General features: G+C 37.7%; 1 protein-coding gene across 1 annotated transcript in view; it reads left to right on the top strand.

The window, feature by feature from the left end:
- Positions 1–26,528, top strand: part of PLXNA4 (plexin A4) — a 614,893-nt gene that overhangs the window by 537,566 nt on the left and 50,799 nt on the right. The window contains exons 23-27 of the mRNA XM_069979087.1: positions 1,990–2,056; positions 4,057–4,203; positions 7,836–7,995; positions 10,421–10,524; positions 16,007–16,106. Of these exons, the coding sequence (XP_069835188.1) occupies positions 1,990–2,056; positions 4,057–4,203; positions 7,836–7,995; positions 10,421–10,524; positions 16,007–16,106 (578 nt within the window). The remainder of the gene's footprint in view (positions 1–1,989; positions 2,057–4,056; positions 4,204–7,835; positions 7,996–10,420; positions 10,525–16,006; positions 16,107–26,528) is intronic.

The raw sequence follows: 26,528 nt of genomic DNA, 5'->3' as shown, positions 1-26,528 counted from the left end.
CTTCCTCCACCAACTAACCTCAGATTATGTCCCCTTGTTCTTGTGTATAGTTTTTTTTTATTATTTTTATTAAAGCCCTCCCTCTTGAACCTTATTTAGTCTTTTAAAATATTGAAAGATTTTGATCATGTTCTTGCTTCCCACTTGGGCATTTATTTTACACCTTTAAACATTGAACTGCAGTTTCCAATGTTTGGACCACTTATCTAGCAAAGCTAAATCTTTTTCCATATTACTGACAACTTCAGGAATATCAACCATATTGCATACTTTTGTGTCATCAGCAAACAGAGAAACCTTACCTGCCAAACTTTCTCATGTACTATACGATCACTGTGTCCATCAGTTTCTGAAGGGGGAGCAGTGATACCAATCACCGCTCACTGCAGAGGCTGCCAGACAGCACATTAGTGTACCATGTACAGTATGTGCACAAGAAAATATAACTTTATTAAAGCAATGCATTAAAAACAATCGTTTTGGGGGAAATTTCTCAAGGGCTCTTATTTGCGCCTATTTTTCGGTGAAAAATTGCATGTTTCACCCAGTTTCGGTCTAAGTTCTATTTCTGAACCAGTATTCCACAGCCGAATATTTTTTAGATGCAACTTTTTTTTTTAATTTGAGTATTCAGCCAAAAGTTTGCCTAATTCGGCATTAGCGCCCAATTTATCATTGCATCATTGCGACTTTTTAGGTTAATAATAGCGGCAAGTATGTATTAAATATATTGTATTAAGAACCAAGCACAGCATTTATCTATTCTTGTGGCTCATGCTCACTGTAGTCTTCCAAATGAACTGTCCATGGTGCTGAACTATATGAGTACATTTAAAGGATGTTCACTTTATTTTTTTAGTTAATAGTTTACGAACAGATATGAAACAAAAAAAATTCTGGCTTCATGAAACACTTCTTAGTATGTACTCTGTGGTTTTAACATCTTTTGTAGTCTATCATATACTTTCCTTGGTATAACCTTCCCATGTTGTTTGTACCTGATTTTACATATACAGTAGCTGACTTTTTGCAACACACTGGTAAACTTACAATTTAAAAGGATTAAACAAAATATGCACTGTTACCTTATTGGAGCCAGAGGTTCTTCAGTAAACAAACTCCAGCAGTCTGTTAGAGTCTGTATGCTTTCCCTAAAAACTTTTTTTTTTTTGTTTGTTTGTTTTTTTGCAAAGGCAAATGAGAAGATGATTTCAGATTTTTGTTTTACTTAATTTGAAAAAACATTTGCCATTTTTGAAAATTAGGGACAAGCTAATACGGATTTGCAACAAAGTTTGCAAAAATTTGCTTAGTTAATGAAGCAAATGTTTACAAGTTTAATTCTTCAATTAAAAAAAAAAAAAAGATATGCTTACCTGACCGCACTCCCCTGGTGTCCTCTTCTGTGTCTCTGGTTTCTCCAGCCACCTCCAGTTTGCTCAGCCAATTACTGACTGAGATAGGAAAGCACCACAGCCTATTGCAGGTGTGGAGCTGCTCACTTATTAATTATCTGTATATGTTCACCTTGTGTCCTCAGACTCTGGTCTTTGGTGCCCCTTTTAACCAAAGTCCTGCTCATCTAATCATATTGCTAATCATATCTAATCATTGAATTTTTGCATCTTTTTTATTGCAGTAATCATTTCATTTCAGTGCTATATCCTTTTATTGCTGTAATTCATGATTTAATTGCAGTACTACATCATTTTGCTGCGTTATTGCATCATGTCATTGCTGTCCAGAGGTCCTTCATTGTGTTACTGCAATCAAACGCCAACATGTATGAACATACCCATAAGATTTTGAACTAGAAATTAATGTGTTATCAGCTTTAACACTAAGCAGAGTATTCTATTTACGGTGCTGGGAAAGTTGTATAAGTATTAGAAGATGTCCAAAGCACTTTACATTGCAATGTGTTGCCAGTCTATGTTATGTCTGATGTGACATTGTGTTGTTAATACATTTTCAAATACTTTATTTTAGAACAGAGTCAGTTGCAGAAAAGATGTTGACCAACTGGTTCACATTCCTACTGTACAAGTTCCTAAAGGTAAGGATTTTCATGCAGAATGTACATAAACATTGATGTAATATTCTTTGTACATGACCACTATTTTGGAATTGTGTACAGGGTGTGCTGAGGGAGAATTATCTATAGTATCATAGAATGTATAGATTTACTCTTTGCAAAATGCATTTGTTGCAATCCACTAGGCATGTTAAACATCTTTACTTCTGTCATCTCAAGATATGTATAGATATTTGCTGATGTTTCTTAAATAACTTTTAGTAACTTTTTCATCCTTTCTAGTTGAGCTTTCTTGTAGACACCTTTTTAGCAGTAAAAAATGCCCAAAACACTTTCAGTTTGGTGCATACTATGAACTTTTGAAACATTTTGTTTGCTCAATGCTTAATTTTGTTTAAAAGTAGCCTGGTTGCCCATAAAAATAAATCTAGTCCAGCCTTCCGGTTTTGAAAGATGGAAAGTGAATGTAAAAGTATGCCTATTCATAGCTAGCAACATGCTGTCACATTTTCCCTGAGCCCTATTCTTCATATTAATATCTACCCAGTACATTGCTTAAAGGGCCTGGCCAATTTATAGTAAAATTGTTCCATGTAGAGTATTAGTAAGTGTACTCACAGTACTTACTGACAGCAGCTCCCTGTGTACCTCATAGAGTTAAAATCAGTCTCCCTTCCTCCAGCCTGCACTGTCCTGCTCTGTGGTGAGGCTGTCCATAAGATGGCCGACATGGAGGATCATGTGACCATTCTCCGCCCCAAAGTGTCAACCATGGTCACATGCTCCTCCATGTCGGCCATCTTTTAGACAGACTCACCACAGAGCAGGACAGCACAGTCTGGAGGAGGGAAGCCTGATTTTAGCTCTATGAGGTACACAGGGAGCTGCTGTCAGTAAGGGCTGTGAATACACTTACTTATACATACACTAAACTATTTTACTATAAAGTGGCCAACCCCTTTAATTAATACGAATAATATAATTCATGGAATAAGAAGAAACAATTATAATTAGGGTATATGTTTATAGACAGACATTTTAGTCATTTGAGCCATTTGATTTCCATTCCTACATGCTGCTGAGAGGAAGCTATGGTCATTGACAGGTATCCTTTAGAAATGAGTCTGAAGAGAGTTCTCACCATTTCTCCTGCTGTGGTAATTTGTTGATACATTCAGCTGGAGGATGATCTCATACAGTTTATACTCTGAGCACAGAAGAAAATGTTCCTTTCCTTCTATTCTTGCTGAGTTGTTGATGTTTTAGTAAATGAAGGTTACACTGAACCATGTGAACATTCTTTTTGTTTATTTACATCACCCCACCAGTGCAGAACCTGCGATAATTTCATGCAGCCCACTCCACACCGCTGTGCTTAAAACCATGATCACGATGGTGTTTGTCCCTAGCACCTGCAATGTCAGCGTATCATATTTGTCAGACTGACTCTCCATGCCGTTAGCTACAAGCAGGGTATCAACAAACAAGTCAGGATCTCACACAAGCTGCAATATGTATCTTAAACAAGTTTACCGAGTCCCACTGTGCCTGGGCATTTCTACAGCTTTCATGCCTATGTAAACAGAGAACAACATATAATCATCATGTAATTCGTGTCAGTGCCCTGTAATTATCAAGTGATAACCAGACCACATTTCCATACAGATCTGAGCAGATTATCCGGCTAAAAAACGACCCTTCTAATAGCAGACAGTTTGCATATATTTGAAAACATCTGTCTGTAAATGTAGAAGTCTGCAGGCACAGAGCTAGACTGGCAAATTATTTCTAATATAATGAAAGTTATATTGTGTTATATTGTTTATATTTAGATCCCTGTGATCACTCATTTTGATTTTTTTTTTCAATCTTATAAATTTTTTCTGTTATTTCTATTAGTTTAGCTTTACAACCTGTGTCTCTTCAGCTATTGCAAAACTATACTGTAACTCCCAGCATTCTGAACATCTTGCCGAAACTATATTAGGACACTGAATCATTAAAAAGCTGTTGTCTTTTAGGAATGTGCGGGGGAACCTCTATTTTCTCTCTTCTGTGCCATCAAGCAACAAATGGAAAAAGGTCCCATTGATTCCATTACAGGAGAAGCACGTTATTCACTGAGTGAAGACAAGCTTATCAGGCAACAGATTGACTACAAGACACTGGTAATACAACTTTTACTCTACTATAATTTCATTTACAGATGATACGGTCAGAAAGAGACCAAACAGCTGAGTTTGCTAAGAGAATGTGTTATTGTAGCAACTATCCATTCAATACTCAGGCCTTTCAGATGTACAGCAATTAAAGGGGTAGTGCGGCGCTAATCATTTATTCACACCATTTATTCACACCCACCATCTTGGGACAATGACGTTGTCTTCGGGAGGCCGGCCGAACCGCTCCATCCGTCCCTCATGCCGGCCCCCCTATGCAGCATCATCAGCTGCTCAGCCACGATTAGCTGAGCATAACTGTGCTCAGCCAATCGCAGCTGAGCAGCTGGTGACGCGGCAGAGGGGGGCCGGCGTGAGGGACGAATGGAGCGGTTTGGCCGGCCTCCCGAAGACGACGTTATTGTCCCAAGATGGTGGACGGGGGTCGACATGAATGGGGTAAGTATAATGCACCAACACTACTGGGTCTAGCGTGGGTGGGGGGGGAACACGGGGAAGGGGGCCATTCACATACATAACACACATTACAAAGTTCCGGTGACTTACCTCCCCGGGTTCCAGCGCTGGCTCCCGGATCGTGTCGCCCCATACTCCTGTCTGAGCTGCGGCTTGAGCTGCAGCTGTGGCTTGAGACGTGACGTCTCAAGGCAGCTCAGTCCAGAAAAGGGCCGCAGGACGGGAGTACGGGGCAGCGCGATCTGGGAGCCGGTGCTGGAACTGGGGAGGTTAGTCACCGGAGCCTTCTATTTCCACCCCCACCCCGGCCACATACGGAATATACAGCTGGCTTGGAGTACCCCTTTAATGCAGTGTTCATAATTCCGGTTTGTTTTGGAAATCTGGATAAAGGTATGTGCCCCTATGAAAAATAATACACGTAAATATTCTGAATATTCTGTGACCCCATGTGAAGAACACTTTAGTCTTATACTGACTTTTAATTGTACCACCAAATCTCTTAAGTAGGATTACTGTGTAAGAAACATGGATGATTTAGAAATGAATAAAGTGCCCTTTGAATAAATAATACGTTTGATAAATGTATATGCACCTTGGAACATTGCCAAAGATTATAAGACTTGTTTTCTCTTCAGAAATTCTCTGGCAAACTTTTATCGAATGGATTGTGTGCAAAAGTTTGTTAAGGTGAATTCAGGCTATTGCTCACTAGTCTGTCGCCAGGCATGCATCTCAATCGCAGCAAACATTTCAAATGTTTTTTGTCATATTCCACAGTCTTTTTTTTGTACTGTGGGCTGCACAGAGTATATCACAGGTCTCTCTAACTAATTGAAATCCCACCAGGCTCTTTAAATGAATAGGTCAAATTACAGAGAGCTGGCTGTGTCTGAATTGATGAATAGGATGTTCTTCTGTAGATGATAGATACCCACCTATGATGGAAATGAATGAACAAGAAAACACATGAAGCCTGAGGGAGGAAATACCAGAGCTATCAGTTCAGAAAACAGACCATCTTTTAAATATTAACATGTCATTTGCAACTGTTATTTAAATAAATCAGAAAGTAGTTGGAATGGACAAGTTCCTTGAAGCGAGGTTTCTTCACTAATATCATTTAAAGGCCAGTATACCATAAAGGAGCTTTTCAAATACCAACTACTGTAATTTAAATCCTCTTCTAGCAAAGATATATTATACTGTACAATTTTGGTACACACACACACACACACTTGCATACTAGTGATGAGCGAATACTGTTCGATTGAATAGATGTTCGATCGAATTGTAAGGTATTCGATCTATCGAATATTATCGAATAGTTCGCCGAATATTGAATAAATATTTGATAAGCGTTCAAATCCCCCTACTTCCATTTTTTTGCCTCCAAGTGGTCGAATAGATGTTTTTCCATAAACGAACATCCTCTCAAAAGAAAAAAAAGCATATGCACAAAAAATTGTAGCACATCACAAAAATCTTTATTATAACACTGACATAGATACAAAGTACCACATAAATAAATGAATGTACAGGAGTAGTAAAATGAGGGAGACAACACCCCAAATACTGCTCTACATTAAAAACACTAAAATGTCACCATAAGTCCTGCTGGTGTTCCAGCCAGGGCTAATCTACCACTCTGACTCTGGACTGTATGTAAAATAACAAAAATCCAACATCTCTACCTAGACAGAGATCCAGTAAAACAAAATATAACCACAAATAATGGAGCATAGTAAAAAAAAGAAAATTGGAAAAGATCACCATATACAGTCCAACAGAATGAGAGTCAGATGGGATAAGGAATCACCCCATGCGTTCCGCCGTCTAGTGGCTTCCTGAGGAACACCAGCAGGACTTATGGTGACATTTTAGTGTTTTTAATGTAGAGCAGTATTTGGGGTGTTGTCTCCCTCATTTTACTACTCCTGTTCATTCATTTATTTATGTGGTACTTTGTATCTATGTCAGTGTTATAATAAAGATTTTTGTGATGTGCTACCATTTTTTGTGCATATGCCTTTTTTTCTTTTGAGAGGATGATGTACTACTTATATGCATTGGTTTAGCACTCCATGATTATTAGTGGTGCCCACTAGCTTTATATATATTTCCATAAACGAATACTTGTTCCCATAGACTTTAATGGGATTGAATATGTTCGAATATTCGAATATCGGGCCGATATTCGAATTAATATCAAACATTCAAATAGTTCACTATTCACTCATCACTATTGCATACTGTATATACATTGTTGGGACACCTACACATTAGAAGACTTTCTACAAGATTTTGGGGTGTATTTGTTGGAATTCTATTGCATTTATTGAGAAGAACATTTTTTAGGTTGAATAATGGTGTTGGGTGAGAGGTCATGGCTCACAACCTCTATTCTAGTTCATACCAAAGATTTCAATGAAAGTGAGGTCAATACTCTGTGCGCTGGTCAGTCTAATTCTTCCACCCCAAACTCACTCAACCATGGCTTTATTGACCTTGCTTTATGCACTGGGACACAGTCAGGCTGCAACAGAAAAGAGTCTTTTCTATACTGTGGATAAACCCTACATCCAGCAAGTACTGTGAACTAGCCCTTTTCTAATTAATAATTTTCAACAGGTTCTGTTTAACATGTTATAAAGAGGCTGTTTTTAAGGAGTTGTCTTTTATAGCTGTTTTTATAGGGGTTATCTCATGTAACAAAACATTTTTCCTAGAGTGACTGTTGTTGTAGAAGTGTGCCCCAGTGGCTTCCACCAGAAAGTACAGGTGGCCATCTGGAGTCATTATATACCTCATACAAAAGTCAGCTGAACCCACTGCTGACTGTCTGTATAAGGTATATTGGGCCTCCTGAGTCTCCACTGACAGATATCAGTGGAGATAGGTGTCGGACATGATGGAAATTTACTGCCAGACCCCTTTACCGAGAGATATAAGTAGAGAAGAAGCAGAGCTACAGCTTACCCCTCCCTTCCTTATAGAGAAAATTTTCCAACATTTGTGTGTATGGGGAGGATGGGAAAAATAAACAATTGTTTAGCCTACAGTAATTGAAGGTAAATAGGCACCTATAAAGTCCTTTTGGAACAACCATTTTTAGATTGCAGTTAAATTTGCATAAACATAAATTTACTTTTGTTTCTTTTTAGGTCCTCAACTGTGTTAATCCTGATAATGTGAACAGTCCCATGATCCCAGTGAAAATTCTTAACTGTGACACAATTACTCAAGTAAAGGAGAAAATCCTGGACACAATTTTTAAGAACCTTCCCTGCTCACATCGACCTAAGGCGGCAGACATGGATTTAGGTAAATAGTATAAAGAGGATAGGTTGACATGCCCTTTTTCTTATCGCTCAATGTTTATGCATGCCTTTTTTTGAATATCTTGTTTTAAAAATAATAGAGTCCACTTTGAGGACATTCACCCAAACCCTCAGCCTTTGATTAGCGGTGACTGCTCTAGGGAGTCCCTGAAAACAGGCTAGTCCTGTATACATGCTTTCCAAGCAGCCTTGGGGTTACATCCAACTTTAGCCACCGGTAATCAAATACAGTGCGGGTGTACATACTCAAAGTTGACTCAACTCTAGAAAATTCCCATGTACATTTTAGATTGTCATTGACTTTTGTGCATCTACATACCAAGGGTATATTCCAAACATATAACCATCCATATGCTGTATTCCAAATGAAAACAGATAGATTGAAAGACATTTTGTCTTCTCAACCAAGTTATTCCTTTATGTTCAACTTCACTATATATATATATTATGCAAAGCAAAAAACAAGCACAATTTTTTTTTTCTTCTGGAAAACCCCTCTAACATGTAGATGGTCTCTTTTGATGGCGGCATTTTAGCAAGTACTTGGCAATGACTTTCCCTGTTACTGAATAATCGCCAGCAGCTCACCATACAGTGCCCTTCAATACACAGCCATTGTATCCACCATAAGCATCTTGGCATTGTATGATTTCAGTTATTATCAAGGATAACCTAGTCTCTAGCAGAGCTAAAAGGCGAGTTCCCCGTGCTGCTTCTGCTGCTGCACAATAGGTTTTATTAAAAACATATGACTACTCTAATTCCATGTTTAATGGAACAATGTAACAATGTATGTGTATGGCTGACAATGAATGTCTGGTGCCCATTGTATTCTCTCAAAGTAAGTAGCAATGAAAAAGCTTGTTATTGGCACTGTCCTTGGCTTTTATTGAGGATATTTTCTGAATTGGAGCTTCCTGCAATACTTGAGGTAAAGAAATTCAGCAATTCATGTATGCAGTGAAAGATACACTATCTTCTGAATGAAATATAAAGAGTTCACAGCTGCTGTCTTCTGAGTTTGCCTTCACCGGCACTTCTGATTGGAAGGAGAGATAAAGATAATGGGATTTTTACTTACCTCTCTCTCTCTACAAGGTAGAGCTGAAACAGATTGGATTGGAGAGTGTCTGTCTTCAGTGTTCTTGCTTAAAGGAGCTCAGTGATCTGATGACAATGTATAGACACACTTTCCTGTTCTTAGACTTGGTGAATATGAATATCTTGTAGAGGTCACCTTTAGCTGAGTTTTCTAAGTAGTTTATTGGATCATTCATTAGGGGGAAAGACATTATCAAAAAAGGTGTCTTTTAAGTGTTCTGCTACAATAATATATTTTTTAATCTCGTCTAAAATACTATATAACCTTGAAAGTTAATCTAACAGATTTTTTTACCATTGCTACTATAATTGCTGCAGTGCACCATTTCACTTTTTCTGTAGCTTCTTGACAACTTACAATTACAGTAACTACTCAAAATTCTGCCTGTATTCTACTGTATACATAGGTACTTCTAGGACCAACTAGAATAATATAGTACTTACAGTATACTAACAATAGAAACATAATATAAACCTGAGCATTGAAATATTATAGGAATTACTAAACACGCTAGGGATGCTTTAAAGGGGTTATCCAGCGCTACAAAAACATGGCCACTTTCTTCCAGACAGCCCCAATCTTGTCACCAGCTTGGGCAGGGTTTTGCTGCTCAGTTCCATTGAAGTGAATGGAGCTTAATTGCAAACCGCACCTGAACTGGAGACAAGAGTCGTGTTGTCTCTGGAGGAAAGTGGCCATGTTTTTATAGAACTGGATAACCCCTTTAAGTTCCATTCACTTTAATGGAACTAAGCAGCAAAACCCTGCCCAAGCTAGAGATAAGAGCGGGGCTGTCTCTGGAAGAAAGTGGCCATGTTTTTGTAGCGCTGGATAACCCCTTTAATATGTTATAAATCATACAAATCCATGATTAGTTGCTAAGCCAAAATAAATAAATTAATAAATAACATTGAGAAACAGTAACTGTTTTAAGAGAAAAAAAATCTTGCTCCATAGCTTTTGTGCCTAATTTTACAGGGGGGCACAGCCTAGTGGCAAGGGGGCGTGACATAGCTGGGAGGTTGTGGCCTGAGATGCAGCATAATGCATTAAAATTATGTGCAGTGTTAATCACAGTGTGATATCTCAGAGCCTTGTTGGTGCAATCTATGCAGATTGTATAGACATGTGTATGTGAGTGGTAATAATGTAAAAATTACATATTTCCACTCACCTGAACTGTATTTTCTGTTGTACCCTACACTAAAAATCACATTAGAATCCAGTGTCCATTGCTACACTATATTTGACTAAAAGACTATTAAGGTCATAGACATAATTTTTAGGTATCATTTCTATTTTTCAGAATGGAGGCAAGCAAGTGGAGCTCGAATGATCTTGCAAGATGAAGACATTACTACGAAAATAGAGAATGACTGGAAGAGACTGAATGTAATTGCACACTATCAGGTGGGTGATTCCTTTTCAGTTACCCCCATTCACCCTGCCAGATTTACTAGGAGGTGCATGCCTCTTATATGCCTCTTGATATCATTTTGGTCATATCCATATACTTTTTGGAGATATCTATATAAAATGTGTTCAGACCATTTTATTATCAAAGGAAACTTATTGCTATTATAGAACAACTGTTCTGTATTCAACTATCTGGATTATTGTGTAGATTAATAGTAAGAATCTTTTGATGAATCAGTATATTGATATTTTATAGTTTAAGTATACTTTATGTAGTTTGTTACACATGTGCCCTAATCTTTTCTAACATTTTACCATTTTCTATACACTGTATCATCATTTATGAGTTTTCATCTATTTATTGGGGTTCTCAAGGTGGACAGGTGAAGACTGATATCATGTAAAATATGTGTACTTGTGACACTCAACCAGACATCTACCAGACTGGAATACACCAGTGATAAATGATGATATTGATGGCCTATCCAATATTTCATGTTGAAATGGTTAAGTAAAGTTACTGTTTCCATTATGAAGATTTTTAAAAGCCATTTTACAGTCTGATAAGTTAAATGTTGAAAGCATAAATGACTTATCCTCTCTGTCATCATATATTTACCTAGTTTGAAGTTGTCATAATTATGTGCAATTAACTTGTACTTGCACTAAAAATTCAGTCTCATTAGACCCCTTAATGTAGGTGTACAAAAAAAGCACATTCTCGCTAATTTTACTTAAAGGAACAAAAATGTGAAGAAATCAGCTATTAAGATCAGACTATGGGCTTTTAAAATATTGAATCAATTTAAAAAAAAAATGACAGAAACAATGGCATTATAGTAGAATTATAAAAACAATGGTGATTATGAAGATATGAAACCTATGGTTCACTGGCCTGATTGTCCCAGAATCCCTATTCAAAGGGAACTTTTCTGGTTGCTTTGGTTTTAGAGATGAGCAAATTGATCTTCTAAATGAAGCAAAGTGCTTTGTTTAATCAGCACTCTGCTCATCAAGCCTACGGCCTTTAAGTGCTGTTCCATGCCTTGCCACTGCTACCAAGATGCCAGGAAAAGCTGGAGCCAATCCTGGGAATTTTCTCCCAGTTTCCCAGGATTGGATCCAGCTTTTCCTGGCATCCTGGTAGGAGTGGCAGGGAGCAGAGGAGTGCTAAAAGGTTGGCGGCTTAATGATCAGAGCACAGATCAAACAAATCACTTTGTTTAGATAAGCAATTTGCTCATCTCTATTTGTTTTCCTTGACTGCCCCAATACTATATTTTATTGGTGCCTGTGCCATATGTAAATTACTTCTATCCAGTCACAGAGGGACAGACGTGGCCACTTTTAGTCACCATGGTCACAACCTCCTCCTTCTCAGCCCGGTAGGATTGACGTCCCTGAGTGTAGAGAACATTATCCGGAGCCCAGTACTCAGAGGCATCCATCCAGACAATATGAGAGAGTGGAGAGGTGCAGCCACCCTGGCTGGAAGTGGCCCCATCTATTCCTCCATGGACTAGAAGGACATAATTAGAACACAACACGAGTGCTGACGAAAGCACTTTCAATGATACTTGGAACATCAACTTGATGATAAGTACATCACCTGGACACACTTGTCAACATATACTGTATAAGCATGCAGTCTCAGAGGCCAAATCTTTCTTACTTTAGTCATAGAATATTAAAATTTCTATATAATTTCTATATACATCAATAAAAATAAGTTTGGTGGGTAACAGAAATTTGTCCTCTTTCCCCATATGAATAATCAAAGCTCAGCCTGGATTTCTTACATTGATAAAATAGAAGCTGTACTCGGTTCCTGTGAGTTAAAGCGACTCTGTACCCGCAATATGACCCCCCCAAACCGCTTCTACCTTCAGATAGCTGCTTTTAATCCAAGATCTATCCTGGGGTCCATTCAACAGGTGATGCGGTTATTGTCCTAAAAAACAACTTTTAAACTGGCAGCCCTGTGCCAAAAGGCCATGGACTAGAATGTGTATGCATTAGGCTGGCAAAACCTCTCTGTCCCTCCTCCCCACCCTCTTCATCATTAGGAATGCTCCAGGCAGATTGTCTCCTATTCCCCACCTGTGTCAGCACAGCACATGGGCTGGATCGTTAAGGCACCTGTGCAATATCCAGACAGGAGAAAATGTTCTAGGGGCATTCCTAATGATGAAGAGGGTGGGGAGGAGTGACAGAGGGGTGGTGAAAAGTTAGGGCATAGATATTCTAAGCCACGACCATTTGACTCAGGGCTGCAAGTTTAAAAGTTGTTATTTAGGACAATAACTGCATCACCTGCCGAACGTACTCCAGGACAGATCTTGGATTAAAAGCAGCTATCCGAAAGTACAAGTGGTTTGAGAGGGGCCGGTTGTGGGTACAGAGTCGGTTTAAGGTGCTATTTTTTTTTTTAGGTTGTGTTCATAAATAATGGTCGTTGTAATATACATTTTTCTATAGAATAAGGAATCATTGAATGCTCTTAGTGATTCAAAGCATGAAAATATGCTTCAATAGTGAAAAGTAAAAAGCTGCAAAGTATTGTAGGACTAACATTTTTTATGTAGGGTTAATGAAATAGTTGTATTGAACAAAGTAAAGACTTGTTCAATGTGTCTTTGTATTCATATACTAACTATAAAAAGAGCAGTTTATGGAATATTTGCAAAGCGAAAATTGAGCATAAAACCGATAAGGCTCAAAAGGAGATAAACCTTGCCTTCTCAGTCCAGCTGCCAATCATCTCGAATGGACTCTCTTCCAAATGCTGCTGGCAAAATTTGTCTGCTGCCTTCGCCAACCAGGAGCCTGATAAAATCTCACTTTCTTCATTAATGTGCAAATAGTTTTGGAGATAAGCCGACTGGCCTCTAAAACAAGAGCCCTGGGTGTTGTTCTGGCACCATCACTAAATTAAATGTCAGGGTGTTTTCTGTTGGCATGGGGTATAAACTGGAAATAAAAGAGCAGATTAGAAAGTAATTACCATCAGAGAAGAATCATAAAGATAGACATTTGTTTTATTGAAGGGCAGGGAAACCAAATTGAGGAAAATGCATTATCAGTGCAATTTTTTGCACATTTGTTTTTTTACTGGTGCTCAGCATGTGTAGTTTTTACGTTGTGCAAATGTTTTCAAAAAGCACACATAGATTCCTTGTGAGACCCAGCCACTTGAATAGTTGTGCCTTGTAAAGGCACTCCAAGGGAGCAGTGCAAATCTCGACAATGGGCACTTGTTTGCCCTCATACCCGGCCATCTAAAAGGACTCAGGACGACAGTGTCAGGGGAGCAAGTAAGGTAACTTAGGTTTTTTTTATTATTATTTATTTATTTTAATTCTCTGGGATACACCTTTTAAAACAATTAAATATCTTCGGAACACTATACAACTGTAAAAATATCCCTCAGTGGATGACCTGATGGCCAAGATGTATTTCCTATATAAGCCCTATACTTGGAAATCTTCTGCATTTAAAGGGGTAGTGCGGCGCTAAACAATTATTTACTAAATAACACACATTACAAAGTTATACGACTTTGTAATGTATGTTATGTTAGTGAATGGCCCCCTTCCCCGTGTTTCCCCCCACCCACGCTAGACCCAGAAGTGTAGTGCTCTATAATCACCTGATCCGTGTCAGGTGAGTATAGAGCCTACATTTCCGGGAGTGGCGTGGGTGGGGGGTAACACGGGGAAAGGGGCCATTCACTAACATAACATACATTACAAAGTTGTATAACTTTGTAATGTGTGTTATTTAGTAAATAATTGCTTAGCGCCGCACTACCCCTTTAAGTGACAAGCTTTGGCTTTTCTTATTGTATCATTTGTAATAAAAATAATAATAATGGGATGTAGCAGGTTAATTCACATGCATCGCTACTAAGAAATAACTTCATGTTTGTTTTTTATTTCCTGCCTTTGTAACGTTTTGCGATACTGTACCTTTTATGTGCTGTATTCCTAGTTGCACAGTTTAAACTGTCTCTTACGCTGTATTCATTGCCCTCTGCTAGCATTTTATATAACACATACAGTGTAAATGTAGAGTACTTTATGGACTCCAGGGTTTGTAGCAAAAGTCATCTCCTGCTGTGTGCCCAGCTCTGGTGCCAGGCCTAATGCTAAAGTATAGTTCAGCAAGATTAAATGTATTACTGCTTTCGATGGAATTATCACTTTAGCAGTAATAACACTTAAATTACATGTTCCAGCAACCTATTATTTATACATTCCCTATATAGCTCTTTTTTATGGCTGTTTCTGCTTGATTATTCATATTTCCTGTGTTCTATTGCTGAGGAAACTATAAAATGCCGTTGCCTGGTGAACTTAATTTTCTTTATAAAAATAACAATCACTAAAGAGAAAGGTTTTTTTTTTTCTTTTTTGAGAATACACAGTATATCTCTATAGGATAAAGATAATGCACACTACAAGGACACTTTTTCTACACTTTTTCGTGTCTGACTAAAGAGGTGTGCCCTCTGTAAAAGGGACATCACTTTGGTAAAGAGACATGGCTTAAAGGGAAACTATCAGCAGGTTAGAAGCACCTCATTAGCATATTAAATACACTACTAATACCCTAAAAATGACTCAGAGGATGAAGGTAAGAAACTTACCTTTATTCTCAGTGCTCTGTGCACTATTAGCAAATTTTAGCAGGTTAGATGTATGCAAGCCCTATCCAGTTTAGTTGCACACCAGCATATCCGTGGAATTAAACTCTGTTTCACTGTTTCAGCAATAATTTGTCTCATTGCTGGGAGACCAGATACACTGAGCGCAAAAAACTTAAGTCATAGGGATCTAGATCTGATGATTATGGAGGTCAGCAGAATGTTCCAGTAGAGTTTTATTCACTGGTAAACATGCAAATTGAAATGAGATGCTGAGGCTATGTTTGCCAAATCATTCTCTATCTGTAATATATAACCATTCCTTTTCAGCTCTTGAAAAGAAATGTGATGTAATTGGTGGCTATGGGTAACTAAGCCAGTTTTGCTGTGTTTTTTTAGTCACTTGGCTTTTACCACTGGTGTTACTTTAGCTATAGGACTTTATTTTCGCATAATCCATTTTGAATCATCCCCTGTTTTAAGCCTGATCTTTGACCCTCTTTGTCACATTTCAGTCATGCTCCTTACATTTAAGCAACTCCCTCTTTGCCACTAAGTCACTCGTCTTCATTTCGTAAATTGTAAGAGGTGTATGACATACATATGGTATCGGCTTTTAGTGTATATTGAGACAGGATTATTGGACATTTAGTTTAGTAAATTTTCCCCGCTATATTGGCCCAATATATGTACAATGCACATGGAATCTTATGCAAAGCAAACTTTGATCATAGAAAAATAAAATATATATGCCAAATAAAATAATTAAGCTATTTTCTGTTATATCACATTCTTTTGAATTACAGTTATTGTATTATCTTTCATTTACAGGTCCCAGATGGTGCAGTGGTAGCACTGGTATCTAAACAAGTCACGGCTTACAATGCAGTCAATAATTCTACTGTTTCAAGGACGTCTGCCAGTAGATATGGTAAGAAATTATATATAAGTATTTAGTTTTTAGTTTCAAAAAGTCTATTGAGTTCAGTCTACTATTGTTACAGCTCAAGCTGAAAAGAAGAAAGATCATTCTCTTATAAAGGATGGTCAGATTGGCCTTGATAAGCAAGACCTGTATTCCTTACAGTAACTAGAATATAATATCCTGTGTATCCTGAGGTTACCTAGAATATGCCTCAGTTATCCAGGATGGGTCTGATGTTTGTGGCCAAATGCTTTGTCTATACGTGTCTGTGTCTATAAATAATAAAAAATAAAAATTGAAGAGTGAGCTGTTAGGGCTCGTTCACACAGAGCAAAAGCAGCTGAATTTCTGCGCTGAATCAGCGCTGAAATTTCAGCTGTTAAAATAGGTGCAGAGCTAATTTTCATTGTGTTGAATGGAAATTCTGCTCTGCAGTTCACACAGTGGAATTTCCGCACTGAATTAATCCGCTTTCCGCCAGAAGAATGAACATGTTCGTTCTTCCGCTAGCGGAAGCCTATACAAACCAATGGGGCTCTGATTTTCTGTTTCAGTGCGGAATACAAGCGTAATACAAGTGGAAATTACGCGCTGAATCAGCGCGGAAATGGGGGAAAAAGGGGGGAGGAGGATTCTAGTATATATTCTGGTATAGTCTAGTTTACTCGCCAAATACTCGCTGAATTTCAGCGCTTAATGCATGCGGATTCAGCGCGGATTCCTCAAATATTCTGCGCTGAATTTGTCAAGAGCTGATTACGAGCTGAACACTTTCCTAGCAGAATACGCAGGGATTCTGCTTACATTCTGCTTATATTCTGCTCGGAATTCAGCATCAGTTGATTTTAGGCGGAAATATTTCCTCACGTAATCCGTCCCTTTTGCTCTGTGTGAACGTAGCCTAAATATGACACAATTTTTTTTAAAAAAATGCAATCATTTGTCCTTTTTCTAGAAGGTAAGCAGTACTACTACTTCCCCTGGGCCAAGACCCCTTATCTTAGTAGACCTCTGCCATTACACCAGCGTAGCTCATTCACAGCAACGTCCTAGATTGTAGCTGTCTTGCACTGCTGCTGTGGATGAACTATGCTGTGGTCATGGCAGAGGTCTACTTAGATACAGCGTGCTGGCCGGGAGGGGGGGGGTAGGAAGTAGTAGCACCACTCCCCTCCTATAAATGAGTATAGATGGATCATTGTAAAGTAGATTTTTGTCGGATGAACAGTTTGTTCTCAATTGTTTTTGTTAAATTGATTTGTTGAATTTAATTGGGTGTTGTACATGAAGCAGTGATGAGGAATCACCTCTCATTAATTGTAAATGTGGAGTTTCAAAGTTAGGTGTGTGACTATAGGACAAGAGTGGTACTGTTTCCAAAAAGTTTTCATGGATAGCCAGCTAACTTGTCCATTTTTTAAAAGGCTGGAAAACCTCTTTAGTTCTCTCTGCCATGGAAAACTAAATGTTACTTTTTGCCTCCTTTTAAAGTTTGGCAGCTTAAAATAAATGTCTCAAATCTTACAAGGATGACCTGTTTTACGCTTTCATGACAATGTTTTTAGGTATTTGTATAACGTTAATAAATTATGTGAATTTCTAGGAAAAAAACGTGTAACATATTTTCCATTGTAGTAGTTGGATGTAATTGTCACACACTATTACACTAAGCCATTTCCCTTTTTGCTTTTATTCCACCAATCTACCTGAAGTATTTTTTTTTCTTAGCATCATACTGTACATCAGCCATTGTCTTGTTGTAAGCGTAGCCTTATACAAGCCCAGTTCATGTTAGATCTGTTACATTCATTCAGCACTTGTTGTACTGGCTGTGCCACATTAAACTGTCAGGAAGATGTACTCGGTTATTGCCGGGAGAATAACCATCAAGTGCCCAGGCCAAGCTCAGTTTGTTGGAATATTAATTGGCTATGACAGTAGCTATTATCCTACTTTGATTCCCATATCAGTATAATGCTTATACAGAGGACAGTTAATGTCACTTTTGATATAGATCCTTATTTTGATGTCTAACACAAGTTTTACGACTTCTCTCAACTCATGGCTAAAATGAGATTGATTGCACAAAATGTAATATAAAGACACCATTGAGATTGAGTTATAATTTATGTAATTGTAGCTCAATTTATCTTTTTATACTAGTAGTACATCAATTATGGGGCTGATTGTCATAAGTTGGGCAAGACTGGTTAAAACAGGTATATAATATACTCTATTTGTCCTTTCTTGTTAAAGGGGCACTACTGTCAATATAATCATAGTTCAGCTAAGAACAGATCATACAGTTCAGCTAAGAACAGATCATACAGTAGCTGCATCATACAGAACAGATCATACAGTAGCTGCATTGTTCAGCTAAGAACATAATCATAGTTCAGCTAAGAACAGATCATACAGTAGCTGCAGAATTCAAATCTTTTTTTAATAGAATGGAAATAAGGGTATGTCTGCATTTTCTTCTTAAGTTTTTATTATTTAAATGTACTAAAATAAATACAATACTTATACATATTAGCCAAGTTTAACAAACTGCAGTCTACAGAATTATTCTCCCTGTAGAGGATGCCCCTTCATTCTAGCACTCAGCAGGGTTCTCAGCAGCCAGACCCTGACTGATACACACTTCTGACATGTGGTTATGACATGTCGCTATGATTTTTAAAATGGTAGTTACAATTAAAGTGTAGCTCAATAATAAATGCAAATATAAAAAAAAAACCTTTGCAATAGATCTTATTAGGCAAAAGAACTTCCTTCTTTACTTAAAAAAGCTTATTATACTGCATATACAAGTCTATGGAGGGTCTAAGGGATATAAGTGAGCAGGAGGTGCTGAGTAACAGACACAATGGGGGAAATTTATCAGGGGCTTTGTGCCTATTTTTAGGTGAATGATTAGATTTTTCATCTATTTTTGGTCAAAGTTCTATTTATGAACCAGTATTCGACAGGTAAATATTTTTTTAGATGATACTTTTTTTCTGCCTGTTTTGAGTATTTACCCAAACATTTGCATAATCTGGGATTTACACCCAATGTATCATTTGTGACTTTTTAAAAAGTGACAAAAAAGTGGTGCAGGCCTACATCTGGTCAGTATTAGGCGAATTTGTTTGTGACTTTTTACTTAGATGCATTTACTATGACAGTGCGACTTTTCTATAAATCGCACACAACATATTGGAACAAAATAAACATCAACCCACATTAGAATTGTCGTACACATTAAACTTTATAGTAAATGTTCCCCAAAGACCCTGATTTACTAAAACTAAGTACAAAGTTAGACTAGACATTCTTTAAAGTACCAGATTTATCAGGCTGTTTGTTAAACCTGTTGCAGTTAGACTGTCTACTCATAGTTTACACCACCTATTACTTTGCTAAAGTATGCCAAAAATTTCAGCCGGATTCAGGTGCATTTTGTGTTGCAACTTAGTTACACTGAAGTTATGAAGTAATGAAGTTATGCTACATCTAGTGCTTTAAATGGTTGGCATTCTAGTTATTAACCCTTTGAGGACCAGGCCAAATAATTGATCTTAGTGTTTCCGTTTTTCCCTCCTACCCTTCTAAGAGCTCTAGCACTTTCAGTTTTTTATCTACAAGGCCATGTAAGGGCTTATTTGTTACAGGAATAGTTGTACTTTGTAATGGCATCATTCATTTTACCATAACATGTATGATGGAATTCCAAATATATTATTTATGAAGATATAAATTGGTGAAATCGCAAAAAAGAATGCAATATGGTAACGTTTGGGGGGTTCCTGTGTCTACGTAATACACTATATGGTAAAAGCGACATGATACAATTATTCTATAGGTCAGTCCGAACACAACCATATGCAGGTTTACACAGATTCTCTAATGTTATAAATTTTTTTAAATGAAATCCTTTTTTTTGGCAATTAATTATAAATAAAATGGGCCTATTGTGACGCTTATAACGGTTTTATTTTTTCACCTACGGGGCTGTATGGGGTGTCATTTTTTCCGCCATGATCTCTAGTTTTTATTAATACCATATTTGTGAAGATCGGACGTTTTGATCACTTTTTATTAATTTTTTTATATATATAATGTAACATAAAATCGGTAATCCGCGCACTTTTTTCCCTCTTTTCGTGTACGCCGTTTACCGTTCGCAATGACGCTTGTTATATTTTAATAGATCGGACAATTACGCACGCTACGGTATATTATATGTTTATTTGTTTATTTATTTTTATATGTTTTATTTATATAATGGGAAAGGGGGGTGATTTCAACTTTTATTGGGGAGGGGTTTTGGGGTAGTGTATTGGTGTTTTTAACTCTTTTTTTTTTTACATATTTGAAGTCCCTTTGGGGGACTTTTACATACATTAGTTTGATTTCTACACTGATGAATGCTATGCCGTAGGCATAGCATTGATCAGTGTTATCGGCGATCTGCTCATTGAGCCTGCCTGTGCAGGCTCAGTGTAGCAGATCGCCGATCGGACCGCACGAAAGCAGGTGAGAGACCTCCGGCGGTCCGTTTTACCAATCGGGACCCCCGCAGTCACACTGCGGGGGTCCTGATCGGTAAGTGACAGGGGACTCCCCCTGTCACTTACACTTAAACGTCGCGGTCGCGCCGCGATCGCGGCGTTTAAGGAGTTAATGACACGCGGCAGCGCGATCGCTGCAGCGTGTCATTACCGGTGAGGTCCCGGCTGCTGATTGCAGCCGGCCCCCACCTGCTGTGAAGCGCGCTCCGCTCCGGAGCGCCCTTCATAGCGGGAGAAACACCCAGGGTGTACAGTTACGCCCTAGGTCGTCTGGGGACAGACTTCCATGGCGTAATTATACACCCTGGGTCGTCTAGGGGTTAATATTGCAGGTAAACACTGTATAAAATATATATTTTTTACTATCCTCCCTCATAAACGTTATACAATACATATATGTTTATATAACTTTTCCCACAAAAAAAAAAAACCTTTATAAAGCTTTGCTGACAATAAAAAAACTTAAAAAGAAACTTGGTCACTAAGGCTCAAAACGGATGGGTGACAAAGGAGTTAAACATGGGTCTGGGTTCCATTTGTAAACAAATATATTTATAATGATTTTTATCTTTTGGGATAACATTTGAATCGATATCTGGGGTTAAAAAACGGTAAAAAAAAGTGCTGCTGTGAAGAAGAAAAAAATTCCCCCAACTTGAATCACCACAGTCATTAAATTGTTTGTGGTAAAACATCCTGAAAAACTTCCAGGCTGGTTATTACTGACAGGCAATGTCTGCAATCATCCTAAGGATCATTAGTTTCTGCTTTTAACCCCCAACCTTTTTTCTAGGACTGCCACTTACAAAACCAAATGTAATGAGGCATTTATGATGTCAACATTGCAAAGCAGAGAGCCTGGCTGATCTTTTCAATTAATCTCCCCTGGTACATTAACCCACTGACTCAAAGCAAACCAAACTTTCTTCACCGTCTGCTAAGTCCATGACTGTACAAAATATTGATTACTTCACTTATTGCAGTTTATTGCTCTTAGTGTCATAACATGAAAGGTATATGACACACCACGAGTAGGTTGCATTGCCATCTACACAGTTATTAAGAATTATAACACCATTTCACAGTCCTTTTAAATCTCCACCAAAGCTGTGTAGGACAACGTTTCTCAGTGTTTCTAAGCCAAATATCACTACTCACCTACTCAACTACATTATCTTAAAGTGTCTTCAAGATTATAATGATAGTTATGACATGCACAGCATGAGGTCTAGATTTGAGACATAGCATGTATCCCCCTTAATTAAGAGGCTTGTCCTCGCAATGCTTTGGCGTGTTTTTTTAGCACATTTGTTTTAGTTTTTTTATGTTTTTGTAATGCTCAAATAAAGAACAGATTGGATTTTAGAAGCTGTGATCACTGGACTTTTTCGGATTGCCTACGGGCTGAGGCCAGCAATATTTTCACGAGCTTGAGGACACAACCTACATCGGTATAATTATCATACAACACATGGGTGAGCTGACAAGAGTTTGGTTTTTGTTATGGCTATGTTCACACAGAGTAAAAGTGGTGGAATTCTGCGACGGAGCTCTCAATTCCGTCAAATCTTTGCGCTGAGAGACACTGTGGGTCACTGAGGCAGGTGGGATTCTCCAAAAATGATACTCAAAAAATGACATGAGATCTGTTCTTCCTCTACTTCTCTACTTCTCTACGTCTCTACTTCTCTACTTCTCTACTTCTCTACGTCATAGTTAAGGTTTTAAGTGTATGCAATTAGTCTTCCCAACAGGATAGCTCTACCAAAGGTCGGTTTGGCTATTAACACACATAAGAAGTTTTTTTTTTTTAACAGACATGAAAATAAAATCCAATAGATATGCAAAAAAAAAAAAATAATAATTTCTTTTTCAGGTGGGTGGTAGGGTCAAAGAGATCAGATTTTCTGCCTGAGGAGAAGTACACTCATTTATATCAGTTAGAGCTCCTAATAACAGAATAAAAACACTTTATGTGGGAGAGAGTAACAGTGTCATTCTCACACATTCCCACTGTAGCATGCATAACATATAATAGAGTAGGCAACAAGTAAGAAAGGATACTATGTAATTTTAATCTTGCATATACTGTATAAAATAAAACTATCATCTTGATTTTATGTTGCATCTACAGATGGATATATAATAATGGAGTGAATGATATGCAGGGGAAAAAAGCTAAAATATGTTGATGAAATTGCAATGTCACACACTATTAGAAGCAAAAGACTGTGACTGAAATGGTGAGAGATATACAAAAAAACCATACAATTAGTTTTCATCATCTAGTTTGTTCTTGAGCATGTGTTAATTATGCTATTAGCCACTCATAAATACACATAGAGGTTTAATCTATATTTCCAAAGCTCCACCGCACTCCCCCAACAATAATTAAAGTTTCCTAATTCAAAGGTTAATAAATTGTATAATTAATAGCAAACCATTAATTAATGGTTGCATTACTGCATGGCACCTTTATTGTTGAATATATCACCAGTTAAATCCCTTTATAAAAAAAGTTCTTTTTTATTATTATTATTATTTTTTATTTTTTTTTATTTTGCTTAAGCACTTATGACATCTTAACCACTTAACAACCATCCACTTAGGGGGGGATTTATCATCTGCACAATTATCTTGAGCTGTGTCAATTATTACATATTGTGTATATTTTTGCTTTCCTTGTGTATAATGTACTTTTGGATACATGCATTGATAAAGCTTGCATAGTTTTTATCTAATACAGTTTGGCTGAAAAACTAGGTTAGTACTACTGCACTATTTTTGAGCAAAAATAATAATAAAAAAATGCACATGATAAATCATCTGCACACCTCCTGATGCAAAAACTCTGAAATGGCACATGTGGCGGACACTGAAGAAATGTAGCCAATTTGCCTTGATAAATTTTGCACACAAAAGAATTTTGAGCAAAAACTCAATGTTAGCCAAAAAGAGTGCAAAAACATTAATACATATGCCCCGTAACGATCAGTAGAGTTTCACTTAACCAGTACTAAACACCTTTCATTCCCACCATTGGTTTGGAAAGGGGGTAACATGACATGGGATCTCTAACAAAGAAGGCATGGCCTTGGTGATAGAAGCTTGCCTTTGGTAAAGAGCTCTCAGTCTTGGCAAAAATTAGCCAACATGGACAAAAATGTGTCTGACAGCAACAGTAAGCCTGCTAATAAATTGTTTAAAGTTTAGACATTCTACACATATGCCAGATGTGTCAAACTGCCTGATACACTTTGATAAATTTGAAGACTGTCTAAGCACTGTCCTGTCTAAGATTTGCTAAAACTGGGCACTGCTTATTGAAAACGGGGAATCTGAGAAACCAAAGATGGTAAAAACATGATGTCACTGCTCAATTATTCATACAGCTACTAATCACAAGCACTGAGTCACCTTAGTAGGAAACCCTCTCCCGTGATCTCTCCTTACGAGTGCTAAAGATCTATAAAATTTAAGTTAAAATGGATTGTGATATATGCCATGAATTGGCATTAAAGTATCATTAGTACTAAGATTGCTTAGTGTTGTTTCCTGAGTCATCTGGGTATATACAAATAAATACAAACATGAGACATCTGTTTACTTACTTGACTTAGGTTCCCGTTGGTTAAAAGTTGCTTTTCACTCACCGAAACATTATAGATCAGTGGCTTACAATAAAATCAGCCTTAAGGCCATGTTAATGTGCCAGGTAAGTGAGCGCCGATATGTTCACACAACGTTTTTTTCAGCTGTTTAAATAATGTCCATCGTTTTGAGTCCAAAATAACGGACGTTATTTAGCTGTCTGACCTCCCCTTAGTCCAATGACTGGTGTTTGTACATTATTCTAGTTTGGTTACTAATTGAATTTAATAGTAAACACGGAGAAAGAAAAACTGCGTGTGAACAACTAATTAAAAAACGCCTGCTGTTTTCAAAAGAATATAATGATCATGTTCATTATTTTGACTTCCGCGGTAAAAATGTCTATTATTCAATGCATTGTGTGCATTGGTCGGCTGTCTTCCCATTGACTTCAATGCATTACCATTGAAGTCAGTTAAATCGCGGCAAAAGCAGACTTAATATCAAAATCGGCTACCTTTTCTCTATTTTTGACATTGTGCAGACATAGGGGGAGATTTATCAAATTGTGTTAAATTTAGAATGGTGCAAACTGCCCACAGCAACCAATCACAGCTCCTCTTTCATTTCACCAGAGCTGGAAGCTGAGCTGTGATTGGTTGCTGTGGGCAGTTTGCACCAGTCTAAATTTTACACAATTTGATAAATCTCCCCCATAGTCTTACAGAGTCTATTACACATGTCAACTATTGTGCAGTAAGGGGTGTATGGGTATATTTAACGAGGTTCATGCAACCATTGCTTTATATAGTATATAAAGTTTTATACTTACCTGTCCACCCTCAATTGTGTCCTAACTTTTCTCTGGTCACCGCAGTCACCTCTAAAGCTTCTACACCCATCTCTTAAAGTGTACCTGTCATTATAACTTTCAAAATCTAAATCAACAGAAGATGTAAAATAAAGTTTGCAATATACAGTCATTATTTTTTGTTGTTATTATCATGCTGTAAAACAAAACTGAACTTACCAGACATCCAGGTCCAGTCTCCTGAAAGCAGATTTTCTGACCTGTGCTGGTTGAAGAAAAACTGACTAAACACAGGAATTCCAGCCAGTACAGAGAGTCACGGCTCAATATGTCTGTCAATCACATGACTGCCTTGTTTCTTTGACCGCTCAGATGGCCTGGGAAACACAGGACTTCCTGTTTTCTGACTCTTTGAGAAAAAAAAAAGTAAATTGCAAACTTGCTTTATATCATATCTAAAAATCACTGCCAATTCTGATAATCTATTCCCTTCTATTTCCAACTTAGTCACTGCCAAAGGAATACGCAAAAACGTAATGTTTATTTTTATTAATTGTTTAAAAAATCAATACTGATCATCAAAGGTGAGAAGTAACACAAAAAAAAAATCACCGAACCCAAAAAAAAGCAAGAAGAAAAAAGAGAGAAGGCGCACACATATGATGTACCAACTGTCCAGATTCGTTTATGCCAGTACAATTACTGGACTTACATATCCACGTACCTACATTATAAAGGAAAGAAAGGACACTATGGATGGGGGTCCCTGTCCTATCAATTGATGACACCAGTGACTCGGGGCAGAGGAAGATGGATGTGTGGCGCGTCTAGAGTGGGCGTGTCTACCTAGCCCTCACTCTGGTGCCCTATTCTTTGCCTGCCCTAGGCAGAGTTATCGTCCTAAAAAGGACGGCCCGCACTGGATCCTGCCATTACTCCTGTTCGTTCCTCTACAATAGTGTGACTGACTGTCTCACTGATACTCCCTAGACTGGCTATATCTACTAATGACAGGATGTACACAAAGGTAAGTATCTGATATATGGCCGCAGTCCAGGAAAAGACAAGATGTAATTGTACAGTATCACAGTAGGATTTATAAGGGAGAGGGAGGTCTCTGGTACATATGGACAACTACTAAATGATACATATTCCACAGTACATATTGCTACAGCGGTATATCTGTTGTTGTCACCAAAACGATAAAGCACATGTACTGTGTAAATAAATCAATTACTACAGATGTATATAAATAATCTCTGTCATAATGCAAGTATGATGCACAACACAGAAAACAGTATTTATAGAAAAAAACTTCCACTCAGATTCTATATGTGTGAATACACATCAATAAAATATACTCATCTCTGGTTCGAGCGGCAGTGCGGTCTCAACTCATTTCTTATACCCCCATAAATCATCAGGAGACCAAATTGGGGGTCTTGATGCAAGACATCTGTATTAGGATAG

This window comes from Dendropsophus ebraccatus, chromosome 1 (assembly GCF_027789765.1).
Source record: "Dendropsophus ebraccatus isolate aDenEbr1 chromosome 1, aDenEbr1.pat, whole genome shotgun sequence".
Taxonomy (NCBI): domain Eukaryota; kingdom Metazoa; phylum Chordata; class Amphibia; order Anura; family Hylidae; genus Dendropsophus; species Dendropsophus ebraccatus.
The sequence above is the reverse complement of the archived record's forward strand: the minus strand, read 5'-3'. Positions and strand labels throughout refer to the sequence as shown.